General features: G+C 48.5%; 1 protein-coding gene across 5 annotated transcripts in view; it reads left to right on the top strand.

Annotated features, from left to right (window-relative positions):
• The window catches only part of LOC135912448 (monocarboxylate transporter 13-like), a 610,659-nt gene that overhangs the window by 238,973 nt on the left and 358,054 nt on the right, over nt 1-13,632 (top strand). For all 5 annotated transcript variants that reach the window (XM_065444890.2, XM_070532620.1, XM_070532619.1 and 2 more), the window contains one exon: nt 8,894-9,093. In XM_065444890.2, coding sequence (XP_065300962.1) covers nt 8,894-9,093 — 200 coding nt within the window. The remainder of the gene's footprint in view (nt 1-8,893; nt 9,094-13,632) is intronic.

Below are 13,632 nucleotides of genomic sequence, written 5' to 3'. Positions count from 1 at the left end.
GTGTCAAGCTCTGATAAAAATAAGCGAACATTGCAACAAGGCGGCCTGTACATAGACAAAACAAGAAATGAAGTCCCAGATGAGCATAGTCGCAGAGCTACAACTTCAGCTTGCGAAAAGGAAAGCGGTATTTCTGATACAGACCACTTGTCTTTCGCAAATACCGCCACGCCCCCACCTCTACGCAACATGCGAGTGTATGAAAACAACTTATAACCTGGTATAGAATAAGAAGACATGACGTCCGCAGGAACATTAATTTCTGTCAAAACAAAGACGTCACAGATAGACAGGAAAGACGAAGTTAAAGCGCAAAAATGATTCCAGTGTTTACGGATGCTGCGGATATTAACATGAGTGGCAGTGAAGGCATTACCGGTGTTAGCAATAAAAAAGTTATGAACGTCTGAGAAGGTATGAAACGAGAGTGATCTAGCTATATCCATATTTATACGAGCTTTTCGAGGTCAATGGAAGTGTCAATGCGAATGACAGGAGCACCCTCAGCCTTTCTGGCCAGCACCCTTCCGTTGCGTGTCCAGACAAACTTGTAGTCCTTTTGCTTCCCTCTCAGGCGAGCCTGACGAAATAAATCTCGGTTAGCGCGTGTCAGATTGTCATTGAAATATAGCCGGGAATTTGGAGCCATTCCATTAAAGACAAGACTTGGGAGACAACTGCGAGAATCGAGCCACTTTTGCTTGATCGCTACAGTTTGTGCTTGGACAAGAATAGCCGGGATGGAATCCTTGCGAGCTGGTAGCCTGTGTGCAACAGAAACTTCTGAAGGCTGAAACTCTATATCAAGTTTTCCTGCCACTTGACCCAGTACAGATATCAGGTCCTCGTTATGCTGAACGGGGAAACCGTGTATCTCAAAATTACACCTTCTGGTGTATTGCTCAAGGGCATTGACTTCAGTGGTCATACTGTGGAGGGCTTCAGCCTGAGAAGAAACTGTCGATGACAATGTCTCGCACTGGGCACGAAGCTGGCCAAGTTCAGCTTGGCTATCCGACACCGCCGAAAGTACGGAATCGTATTTTGAGGACAGAAACTCAATAGACTTCTGTATTTCCCCAACAGACTCAGTCAGCTTTTCTCCCGAGGTTTTGAATTCCAGAAGTTCTTCCATCTTAACTACAAGTGTTTCTACAATGGTTGTAAGTTGATCCAGTTTGTTCTTGACGTCTGTTAACTGATGTGAGAACGAAACATCGCTATTGGTGGATCCAGATTGCCTACATGTCTGGCAGGACCAAGCTTCGCGTTTTTCGGACGTCATTTTAGTGTAGGTACCCTCGGCAACCCCCGAACAACTTTTGCCAAGATGATACCCCCGCTTGCACAAAGAGCACGTTAAACATTTACCATCCGCAGGTAACACTTGGGGGCAAACAGCACAAATATTCGGCATCTTGTTGCAGTCAGCGGCAAACGAGGACACGTGAGAAAATACAAAAGCAGGTTGATACAGGGACTCACCTGCCGACAGCAAGGTAAAAACAGTCACTTGCTGGTCACGGTTTGCCGCCGACTGCAGAGAAGCCCGGGCGAAAGCGAGGTTTAAATAACCGCAGATGGACGTGACGTCAGGGGCGTTGACTTCAGCGACATCGGTGGCGGCAAAGAGCCGACTAGAAGCGTCCCAGGCAGCAGGTCAGCATTCCGCATGCGCCGATGTGTATTCCAGGATGAAGCAGCCTTTGCAGACAGAAGATCCTCCCACAAGCTGGCTGGGATGCAGCCACGTAACCTGCCGACAGCAAGGTAAAAACAGTCACTTGCTGGTCACGGTTTGCCGCCGACTGCAGAGAAGCCCGGGCGAAAGCGAGGTTTAAATAACAGCAGATGGACGTGACGTCAGGGGCGTTGACTTCAGCGACATCGGTGGCGGCAAAGAGCCGACTAGAAGCGTCCCAGGCAGCAGGTCAGCATTCCGCATGCGCCGATGTGTATTCCAGGATGAAGCAGCCTTTGCAGACAGAAGATCCTCCCACAAGCTGGCTGGGATGCAGCCACGTAACCTGCCGACAGCAAGGTAAAAACAGTCACTTGCTGGTCACGGTTTGCCGCCGACTGCGAAACAAATCCGAAACAAATCTTCCCCATGTTGTGAATGTTTCCTCGTGGTTGTTGAACCACAACAACGCAGTATCCGTTAGAAGAACACGACGTTCGAAAGCTGAGAAGCGCTGTTCCACTTGTTAGCGGCACTCACCCGGTTATAATGGTTGAGCCATTCCTCGACGTCTTCGTCCGATCTTCCGGCGAAAGGATGCGCATCTCTCAGTTGTAGAACGGAACTGGTCGGCGCAGCAGCTGGAATGGGCCGTTGTTCGTCTGCGTCGTGAGACATATTCAACTGTGGTGGATTCGGTGGGAGTGCAGCAAGCCGACGGCTCCGTCAAAGAACTTGTGATTCAGCCTCCGTCTTCGGGTGTCGATTACCCAGCACCACAACGGTTGCGATGAGTTGCGAAGAAATGGTTTTATTTACAGGAGATGGATGATGCTCGCAGCGTGATCACAGCGCAGCCCGGCCTCTCAAGCTCTTCGTTCTCTTCGTGTCCGTGCCTTTCGTATCTGTTGCAATATATATATATATATATATATATATATATATATATATATATATTGTTTAATTTACACATATATATGTATATATATATTAGTTTCTGATGAAGGCCGGACCCCGGCCGCAACGTGAATAAACCGCTTCATACGCGCGTCTACTTCACTGTGAATATTTACCACCGCTTTTTTTTTCTGGTATATATACATATATATATATATATATATATATATATATATATATATATATATATATATATATTGTAATGGGTGCACTGAACGTCTCTTCGTAACCGAGGAGGCCGGTGACGCAGAGCAGGAACAGCTGGTTGCCCGAATGGCTCACACTCGTGCCAAGCACTGGCGATCCGGCTGGCCCACTGGTTGCACAGCAGGCATGGCAGAGACAATCCGGCTGGCCTTGTTCTTGTGCTGTTCTTCTTCATTACAATTACCTCCGGTGCAAAAGCGGAGCCATCCTGGTGACTTACGACGCGGAGACGTGCGGGTCATAGAATTGAAACACGAAACACATTTCTGCAGAGTTTCTCTTTTTATTATTTTCACAGTCGCTTTCCACATGCACCATGCCAGGCGAGTGGAAGATGGGGAAAGTTACTCCAGTCTACAAATCGGGCAACAGAGATTCTCCCCTAAATTACCGCTTCATCTCATTGACAAGTGTTCCCTGCAATATCATGGAGCATATTATCTACTCTCATATTTTGAACTTTCTAGACGGTAACTTCTTTCATCCTTCACAGCATGGGTTCCGCAGGGGCCGTTCTTGCGAAAACAAGATTGCACTATTTCTTCATGATGTTCATGCCGTCTTCACCGTAACATACAAACAGACGCCAAATGTTTGGATTACGCGAAACCATTTGACAGTATCACTCATCAACGCCTATTACTAAAACTTTCTCCTTTGCATTTGCATCCTCATATTCTAAAATGGCTTGAGCAATTTTTATCTAACCGCTCAGAGTATGTATCATTTAATAAGCCCGCTTCAAACATTACACTCGTCACATCAGGCGTACCACAGGGGTCCGTCCATAGCCCTCTTCTTTTCTTATTTTCATTCACGACTTATCCTTGCATGTGTCCTGCCACATCCGTTTGTTTGCCGCTGATGGCGGTATTTGCCGCGCAGTCAATTCCATCATTGACCAAATAACTGTTCAGTCCAACTTTAACCGGGTATAAGAATAGTGGGATGTTTGGCTGATGACTCTCAACTCTAACAAATGCAAACTTGTCTCGTTTACCCATCGTCATCACCCCCTTCGCATTTCTTATCGGATTGGTGACGTCACCGTGGAATCAGTGGAATCGTTCAAATATTAGGTATCACCTTGACTAAAGATCCAACCTGGAATGCGCATGTTACCAATGTTACATGTTACATCACCTTCGCCTCGTTCCAATGCATGTAAAACTGTTAGCCTATAGATCATTGGTAAGAACGAAACTAGAATACGCATCAGCCACCTGGGATCCGCATCAAGCATATCTCGCCAATGCCCTCAAGGCAGTTCAAAATCGCGCCACCAGGTATATTTATACCACACACTCTTACAACGTGAGCACATCATCTTTAAAGACAGAATCTTCCTCATCGCTTCTATCCCTTCGCCACCGCATTTCTACCCTTTCTCTGTTCCACAGGTTCTACTATTCGACGCTCAATCGACCACCATACATTGTTCCACCAACGCGACGATCACAACGCATTGGCCATCCCCAGGAGGTTGCACAACCACATTTACGCAGAAATGCATTTTCAGCGTTATTTTTCTACCGAGCATCTAAAGACTGGAATGGCCTTCTTCATCAAATCGCTGCCATCATCTGCGCTTCGTAATTTGTTCAAGGTGTAACAACTTTTTATTTACAGAATCGAATGCACTATAACACCGACATCATCATCATTATCATCATCATCATCATCATCATCCTGGTTACTCCCACTGCAGGGCAAAGGCCTCTCCCATACTTCTCCAACTACCCCGGTCATGTATTAATTGTGGCCATGTTGTCCCTGCAAGCTTCTTAATCTCATCCGCCCACCTAACTTTCTGCCGCGCCCTGCAACGCTTCCCTTCCCTTGAAATCCAGTCCGTAACCTGAATGATCATCGGTTATTTTCGCTCCTCATTACATGTCCTGCCCATGCTCATTTCTTTTTCTTGATTTCTACTAAAATGTCATTAATTCGCGTTTGTTCCCTCACCCAATCTGCTCTTTTCTTATCCCTTAACGTTACACCTATCATTCTTCTTTGAGTAGCTCGTTGCGTCGTCCTCAATTTAAGTAGAACCCTTTTCGTAAGCCTCTACGTTTCAGCCCCGTACGTTAGTACTCTCACGTACGGGGCAGAAACCTGGAGACACTTGTTTGTATATGTTGTATTTCCACCGGTTATGTAATACCCCTTACTACGGGGTCTTTAAGGAAATAAAATGAAATGTAATGAAATGAAATCTTGACTTGGACCTTAATTTCGAGTGGGACCGTGATGTCAACTTTGTTCTCTGGTTGCTCTCGCATCCGTTGTATGGATGCCTATCTCGAGCGGTGCTGCTGGGGACGAGGTCTCTTCTGTCCGCCTCGCGTGGTTTGGATGACACTTGCTCTATCACCTTCAGTGTTCCCGTAGGTGGGTAGTAGTCTTTGGAAGGAGCTGGAGCGCTCCTTGTTGAGCGTGCTTCAACCTCGCGTCTGAGAGGTGGTGTTGTTTGGCTTGTTTCGCTGTAGTTGGTCTCTTCTTTTCCTATTTCCTCTTCTTTAGAATGAAGGGGGTACGAAAGAGTTGTTCTCCTTCCTTGTCAGGGGTGAGGTGATCTTTCCCGCATATGGCGCATTTGAGGACGCACTTATAATTTTCCTGTGGGTGTTTTGTTCCAGAGCCATCACGTATTTTTTGCTCCAGCGCGGGGCAAACGGCGGTCCTGTGCCCGAGTCTTCCGAAGCATTGTACACTTCATATTTCTTCCTGTGTAGGAGATTTCTGTACTCGGTGCCGTGATAGCAGATGAAGTACGGCACCGTGTTTCCGTTAATTACTATGATCGCGGTTAGCCCCATCCTCCTTGCTCGTAGAATTGTTGGATTCTTAAACATCAAGCTGCACGTAATATTTGGGCACTATCATAGGCTCGCATATCACTCCCTTAACAGTGTCTTCCAGGGGTGCCACGTACACGCCAACTTCGTATGATTAGTTCCCGACTGTGAGCTCCCGGGTGACGTAGGACTTCGCTGCCATATCCATGCTCGAGGTACTTACGACGATGGTGTTCCTAGTGGCATTGATGCACATCAAATCTACCTAGAACTTCATGTTTGACGCCTGGAAATTTCCGTCGCAGAGTGGTGCCTGTCTACTCTCGCTGACAATCAGTGCTTCTTTTGGTCTGAGAATGATCTTAACATTCTCCCAGGGCAATTTCGGCAGCCGCGTATATGTTTACTCTCCTGCACGCGTGCGTCTACGTGGCGGTCTATCTCCGGCGCCATATTGTCCCATGGTCGGGGGCTCCATTAGGTTCAGCTTCTCGATGGCCTTCGCTCCTAGCTCGTGGTGGCTCGTAAGCCAGCCCGCATCGTTCTCATATTCTTCAGGTGAAATTCGCTCGCCCCACTTTGACGGCATCCATGGAGGGAATCTTCGGATCGGCGGGGCGAGGCAGGAGGCGAGGGCCGCTTGGGCCGCTGCTCGTCGACGTTGGGCTCAGCTTGCGGCAGCTCGCTCACGATGGAAAACTGAGTGTGGCCACACGGCCACTGGATAAAAAAGGAAAGGTTTTTTTCTTTATCCACTCGCCGTGGTGGTAACAGCATCAATAGCCTGATCTTGCAAAAAATGGTGTCCGTCGGTAGCGCTAGGCCTCCGACACATTATATGGTGGTACTCACGCATGTGCGTGTTAATTACGCCACCGGAAAGGATTAATTACAGGACCTATCTGTGGTGCGTCTGCACTGCACAGCCCTCTGATGGCGACCCTCACCCGATAGAATTTTAGTACTCTTCCGCAAAAGAGTACTAGTACTGCCTCCTTTAGGAATACTAGTACTTCCCCAAATAAGCCATCTTTACTTCATCTAAAAAAGAGCGCTCGTCGTCCTTCAGAAGAAAGCGCTAACTCCAGCTGCAGTCTGAAAGCACTCCTTAATCAACTGACTTGCTGCACAACATCAATGCATCGAATTATTTCTCAAGTAATATTTGTTTATCTGTAAATGTATTTTCCCAGTAATAAACCACTTGCTTTTAGCGCTTTGTCTGTGTTTTCTTTCTTCGTGTTTATTTTAGTCGCCGCGTTTGAAGACATTTTACTCGATAAACCTTGTTGCGGGGCTATACTTAATATCGTTTTAAGCTCATTGGGCACCAGGACAAGCGAGCGGACAACACCGCGCTAACGTCAAGAAATGTTTTATTACAAAAATGCTTCATTTCACTTGTTTTCGTCGTCAATGCCCTTAAAACAATCTGAAGTATGTCGTACCAAAACGGGTGGCCGTCAACGTTTGCCGGGCTAAACTTGGTCGATGGTGTTTGAGTTGCTGCGCAAAACAGACCGGAATGCGTTCTAGTTCGTGTTATTCTGCTTGGCGCACTTTTTTCTTGCCTTATCTTCCTCGCCCCGGCGTAGTACGAATGCGTAGTTATTAAGTGGGCGCGCAACTATAGTTTCCTATTAGGAATACTTTTACGCTGGCTTCATACTGCGATGCTGTCGTGATTGTGAAGCTCCAGACATTAGCAAAACAGAGGCACGCCAAAATAACCTTTTCTTTAGGGGGGGGGGGGTGAGGATGTGCCTGCTTGTGCGATATAAAGCAAGTGACGCATAAAGAACAACAACAAGGATTAGCACCGTCGGCGAACGTAAGAAATTTCAATTGTGGGTCAAGTGCGTCGGCAATTTATGGATGACTCATTGAGGATGTTATCGTAATCTCAGGCGCTTGCGTCAGCTTTAGATAGTACAACACTCTTCATTAAAGGGAAAATTAGACATTCACCCTTTCGTAGGGAATTGCTACAAAGGGAACACGTACGGCTTCCTCGAAAGAAAAGCCTAAGAGTTGAAGAAAAATTCGTCCTGGTCTGGCACTCGAACTCGGGACCACCGCATTTCCGGGGCAGCCGCTCTACCATCTGAGCTAACCAGGCGGCTAGCAGATGGCAGGGCGAAGTAGAATTTGTCGACAACACGAAGCAAAGGCAAGTGTTTGACGTAGTAGTTCTGCAGAAACCCGCAAGGTGGAGAGAAGTAATCATTATAGGAGAAAATCAGACATCCACCGTTTCGCAGCAATTGCTACAAAAGAAACCCATACGGGTTCCTCGAAAGAAAAGCCCGGCAGAACTACTACGTTAATCACTTGCCTTTGCTTCGTGTTGTCCACAAATTCTACTTCGCCCTGCCATCTGCTAGCCGCCTGGTTAGCTGAGATGGTAGAGCGGCTGCCCCGTAAAGGCGGTGGTCCCGGGCTGGAATGGCGGACCAGGACGAATTTTTCAACTCAGAGGCTTTTCATTCGAGGACCCCGTGTGGGTTACCTTTGTAGCAATTGCTACGAAAGGGTGGATGTCTGATTTTCCATTTACTAATTACTTATCTCCACCTTGCGGCGTTGCGCAGAACTACTACGTCTGCAGCACTATTCATGCCCCGCATGCAATATGATTAGACAAGGTTGGTTGACAACACAGAGAACAGTTTGAATCGGCAGAAACAATCGTCCGTGTTCCCACAGATGCACCTGGCGCCAAGCGATAACATTGCAGGAGGTGAAAGCGCAGTCACCGAAAAAAAGATTAACAATGTACTCGTGACGATGTGCGCACTGTGTTAACCAAGGTAAACCAAGCTGTTACAATCTCTCAAATGTTATTAGTGTTGTTCATAATATTCAGGAGGTATTGTTGCGCTAGTTATTTGGCGAATGTTTTTATAAAGCCAGCGCACTTGTGTGGGCTTGGACGAATATCAAATCACATAGACACTAGCGCTCGTGTTCGTGTGATTTCGTGTTTGTATATGCATCAACAAGTGCACTGCCTCCAGATGAACCTTTTACACTGCTGTCGTAACACATCGGTGGCGCACTTGCGCAGCGTAGTGTTGAGCAGCTTGTCGAATTAGGATAGCCACTTGTTTACAAAGTTTCTAGGAGGTTGTAATATATGGAATGTCATGGCCAGCAACGCTTTTCATTGTGTCTGTGCCATGTGCGGTAGTGGTTTCTAATTGAGGAGCTGTATAAGGCGTCAGCAGCACTTGTTCGCCCAACGCGACAGGCACCGGCTTCGGCTTCACGCTCCTCCCGGCCATCGTGTGCGTGACGTCGTACTTCGAGCGGCGCCGCTCCCTCGCGACGGGCATCACCGTATGCGGCTCCGGCGTCGGCACATTCGTCATGGCACCACTTGTGCAGGCACTGGTGCGCGCGTATGGCTGGAAGGGCACGCTGATTATCTGCTCGGGTCTTAGCCTACAGGTACGTTGCCTCGAAACTGCTGCAGGCGTTATGTCATAAGTTTCTTGTACTAGATCGATGTTCGTGTTGTAAAATAGGGTTTCGTGTTGTAAAATAGGGTTTACGCCGCCTTTTACGAGATTAACTTCCACCAACTAACCCAACTTGCTGCTCTATTATATGCATGTACTGGTGTGGTCGTTTTACGGCGGTGGCCGTGCGGGCAAACGTAGCAGCTACTTTTCTATATGGAATAATCTCGCTTCAACTTTGTTAGCTATATTACAGCGAAGCTGTTTATGCTAATCTTGTGCTGTCCCTAAAAAACCTCGCTAAAATGGGGCCTCGGAACCTAGTGGGAAAGGAAAAGAAGAGCTCAAGAGGGGAAATAGTTTGGACTGACCCCTGTGCCCTTGTGAGAATGCTAGATTATAGGCGAATGTAATATGCTTGTCACACGTACATTTTCGGCAACCGAGCCAGATCGGCATCGAGTTTATCGACAATTCATTCTACCCTGCCGCGAAAGAAACCAACCCTACGCAAGCAGTGTGAGGTCAACGATCAGCGCCCAGCGAGTGAAACGCGATAATAGGTGCATGACACTTCTTGCTGGCGCAAGAAGTGCCAGGATCAACATCAGTCGTCAAACCAATCAAACCAATCGTCAAAATGATTGCAGCGCCTGAATCTCCAGTGGTGGGCCTTGCACCCAATATACGGAGCTTTGGATTCGTGGTTCCACACATTCCATCCCAGCCACAACTATGGGAAGATACAAGTAGTGCGTACTCCCGAGGAAGAAACTGCCCTCCGCGGCTGTCAGCGAGAGTTGGCTCGTAAACGGGCTCGTCGTCGTAGTGCATGCTAACGGCGCGAAGCAGAAAAAAGTGAAAATGAGATGAAAGAATGTGGAAACGAAAAATTGACAATGTAGACTACTTGCGAAGTTTGCCTTGCATGGTGAAAAACTCGGTGTAACTAACCCAGCGTCGCTGTTCGACCAGCTTCGCGGACTTGGAGAGGCACTGATTTTTGGACATCAACAAAAAGCAAGTATTCCCTGCTGAAAACAAGCCTAGGAATTAGGATGAATGGATTCTATAAGCGTCCCTTTGAAACGGGGTCGTTTCCTGCATCAATATGGTCTAGTTTCCTCATTTTACTGAATGTAATACTAATTATTGCAATAGCAAATATATGGACGCACCAAAGGCATTTCTGTCGCCGCCATTCGCGTAGGCGTCGCCTTCAAGTCTCATGCAAAATGAAGAAGAAGATGATGATGGTGATGATGATAGCAACTTTAGTGTACCACCGGATAAGGAAGCCTCTACTCCCCGCCCCCGGCACACAGGCCTTGGGGACGGTGTCCGCAACCTCCGCGATTAGAAGCAAGAAAAAAAGTCTTGACACTTCGCGGCTTCTTCCGCCAGGCGGATGGCGTGTTGCTGTGGAGTATGGTCCTCGCTCCGCAGCAGGGCGTCCCAGGCCTCTCTACAATTTATGTTTGCTTTAGCCCCTAGTGAGCTAGCGCATTCCCAGATTATGTTATCGAGGGTCCCTCTCGCCCCACAGTGTTTGCACTCATCATTTTCTCTATCATGCATAACATGGTATGCCCAGACCGGGTTTACGAAGTTCCCAGCTTGCAGGCGCCGCCATGCGACTGCCTCTCTATTGCTTACACTTTTATCCGGTGGTGGCACCAATCTCCTGCGTAGCCGATAATTTTCGCAATCTCCGTATAATTTTGCAGAAGCTCGTCCATGTTCGGGCAGTTGGGCGGTTCCACAGCCACCCGGAAGTAGAGGGCTCGGGCTAACTCATGGGCCGCCTCGTTGCCTCGTTGCCGGGCTTGTCCACGTCCTGCTTGGACAAGCCCAGTCGGAAGCCGATCATCTCGTGCGGCCACAGGTCGTTCTGCTCCATAAAGTGCGTCAGTCTGGTCTGGACTACGCGCTCCATCAATTTCCCCATGTATGAGGTCAGGGAAATGGGTCTTGGATTTTCTAGTTTAGGGGGTTTGCCCGGCTTTGGAATTAGGATCACGTTTGCCATCTTCCAGTGGCGTGGCAGGTGGCCTTTAGTCCAAATTTCTTGCATGTACCCGTCAGAGCGCTGATGGAGGCATCGTCCAGATTTCTTAGAATTTTGTTGGTTATCCTGGGGCCCGGGGCTGATTTGGTTTTTAGTCCCAATATTACTGCCCTGACCTCCACCTCCGTGATGGGTGCGTCGAGCTCGGGAGCTCCGTCGTACTCCGGGAGGGGGTTGCTATGCCTATCGCCAATGTACATGGTGATTAGTTTTTCCATAAATTCGACGTCTGTATTCTCATACGCGTGCCTGGCTTTCGATAATCTAATTCCCGATAGGGTTTTCGAATTGGTCGGATCTCATAGGTGTCTCACCAGGCCCCGTGTTTTGGAAAGGCTCATGGCCCTCTCCATCTCGTCACATCTGTTGCACGAATTCTGTTCGCATAATTTGATCGCGTCATTTTCAATTTCTTTTTTTTTTGTCTAGCAATCCGCCTTCTAAGATTACGGTTCCGTTTTTGCTTCTTTAGTCTGCGCTCCATACCACGTTTTGCCTGCCACATGTGAAGCAGTTTGCTATCGATTATTTCCGGGGCATCGTCCCCTTCAATCGTCTTGGTTGCCTCTTCAACGTGACGCGCGATGACCTCCGTCCATTTCTCTGTGTTTGTGATTTTCCCTCTGGCAGCTTTCTCTCGCTTCTCCCTAAATAAACCCCATTCGGTGATCCTCGGTTGACGCGCACGACGATTCTTCACCCCTGTTTTAAGGATCGAGGCCAGAATGAAATGATCACTTCCGAAATTGAGCTCCAAGTTTCTCCAATTCAGATCTGTCATATATTTGGAGAAGGTCAGGTCAGGGGAGCTGTCTGCGCACATGCTGTTACCCACCCTGGTCGGACTGCTAGGGTCCGTGTGTAGGGTGAATCCTAGCTCGTGCGCGTCCTCCCATAGCTGCCTACCTTTTGGATCTTGTTTAGCGTAACCCCATTCCGGATGCGCTGCATTAAAGTCACCGACTATTAGCAAGGGATTAGTCCCGGCTGCCTGAATAGCTTTGCGAAAGAGGGCCCTGAATCGTACCTTTCCCTGTTGTGGAATACTCTCCAAGTTTAATAGGAACACGCTCGGTTCCTCTTTTTGTTCCGTAATAATTTCCAGAAGCACTTCCTCAATGTTTCTCGAGTTGATTTCTACCACGGTTGCCGCAATATTCCTCTTAATCAACGTAGTGACGCGAGATTTACCACCCCTGTCACTTGAAGAAGCTTGGTATCCTGAGAGTTGTGCTGCTTTGCCCGTCTCCTACGGGGCTATAGCTAGCGGTTTCTCTTCTAATAGCGTGAAGTACTGCTGCACTAACGTTCGCTTGCGTTGGAAGCCGCGACAGTTCCACTTCCAGATTAAAGACTCACTTTGCGCGCCTCTGGCCATGTTGGAGCTGGTCGAGTTGTTCCTCCGGTTTTAGTTGCCATTCTCCGATGGCTACTAATTCTGGCCTTTGCTTTTGTACTTCATCCGTAAGGGCTTGGATCTGGCTTTGAGTCTGCTGTATTGCTGCCATAATTTGGGCCATGAAAGAATCAAATTTAGCTCCGATTTTGGCTTCCAATCTTTTCTCTAGTGCCACCAACGGATCAACGTCTTCCCTTTTGCGTTTCATTGGGGGTGGTCTAGCCGATTCGATAATCGTATTTTCCTCCTGCGGTGCCGCAGGCTGCATGGGAGTCGCAGCCATAGGGACCGGGAGGGTTGGTTTGGATACCAATTTTGGTTGCGCTTTGTGGGTGGAGGGGGACCCCGTACACGCCTGTAATTTTGCTCTATGCAACTCTTGAGTGAGCTTATTAATGACCTCTTTAAGCTCCCCAACCTCTTTCCATAATTTATCGACCTCCTCATCTTTCTTATCTTTTGCCTGGGAAACCCCACTTCCAAAGCTTACATTGTTTCGGTCCGTGCTCTGCTTCCGCTTCTTAGTCCATGGGTGCGCCGGGCCCCGCTCGACCTCCCCCTTTGTCTGGATCCGGAGCGCCCCCTGGTGTGGGAGCGCGAACGGCCACACTGCTGGTGCCCTCTGGTGGTCTCCTCCAGCCTCGGAAAGGACTCGGTTCTGAGGCGAAAGTCCTCGTTTCCGCACCTGACCTTGGAACGACCCCTGGGATTCACCTAGGCAGTTGCTCCGGCTTGCGGCTGCTGCTTCTGAAGTTGCTGCTGTAGCATGTTCATCCTTCGTTCCCACTGCCTCTTCTTCACCTTGTAAGGAACACGGTAGAGTTCTGTACATTTTCTGTCACCGAGCGGGTGTCCTTTCCCACACCGTTGGCACTTGGGTTCACATAAATGGTCTTGTGGTGGTTGCTCCATGCCACAGCCACGACACTTCACATTCGCGGGGTCCGGGCAGACGTCCTCGCGGTGTCCTAGCCGCCCGCAGGCGTTACAAACTTAGTACTTCTGGCGGCAGATTACGCAGCGTTGCGCCACGGGGCGTAAGTCTCACCCACCGCGGCACC

Source organism: Dermacentor albipictus, chromosome 1, assembly GCF_038994185.2.
Source record: "Dermacentor albipictus isolate Rhodes 1998 colony chromosome 1, USDA_Dalb.pri_finalv2, whole genome shotgun sequence".
Lineage (NCBI taxonomy): Eukaryota > Metazoa > Arthropoda > Arachnida > Ixodida > Ixodidae > Dermacentor > Dermacentor albipictus.
This window is presented reverse-complemented; position numbering and strand designations above follow the sequence as displayed.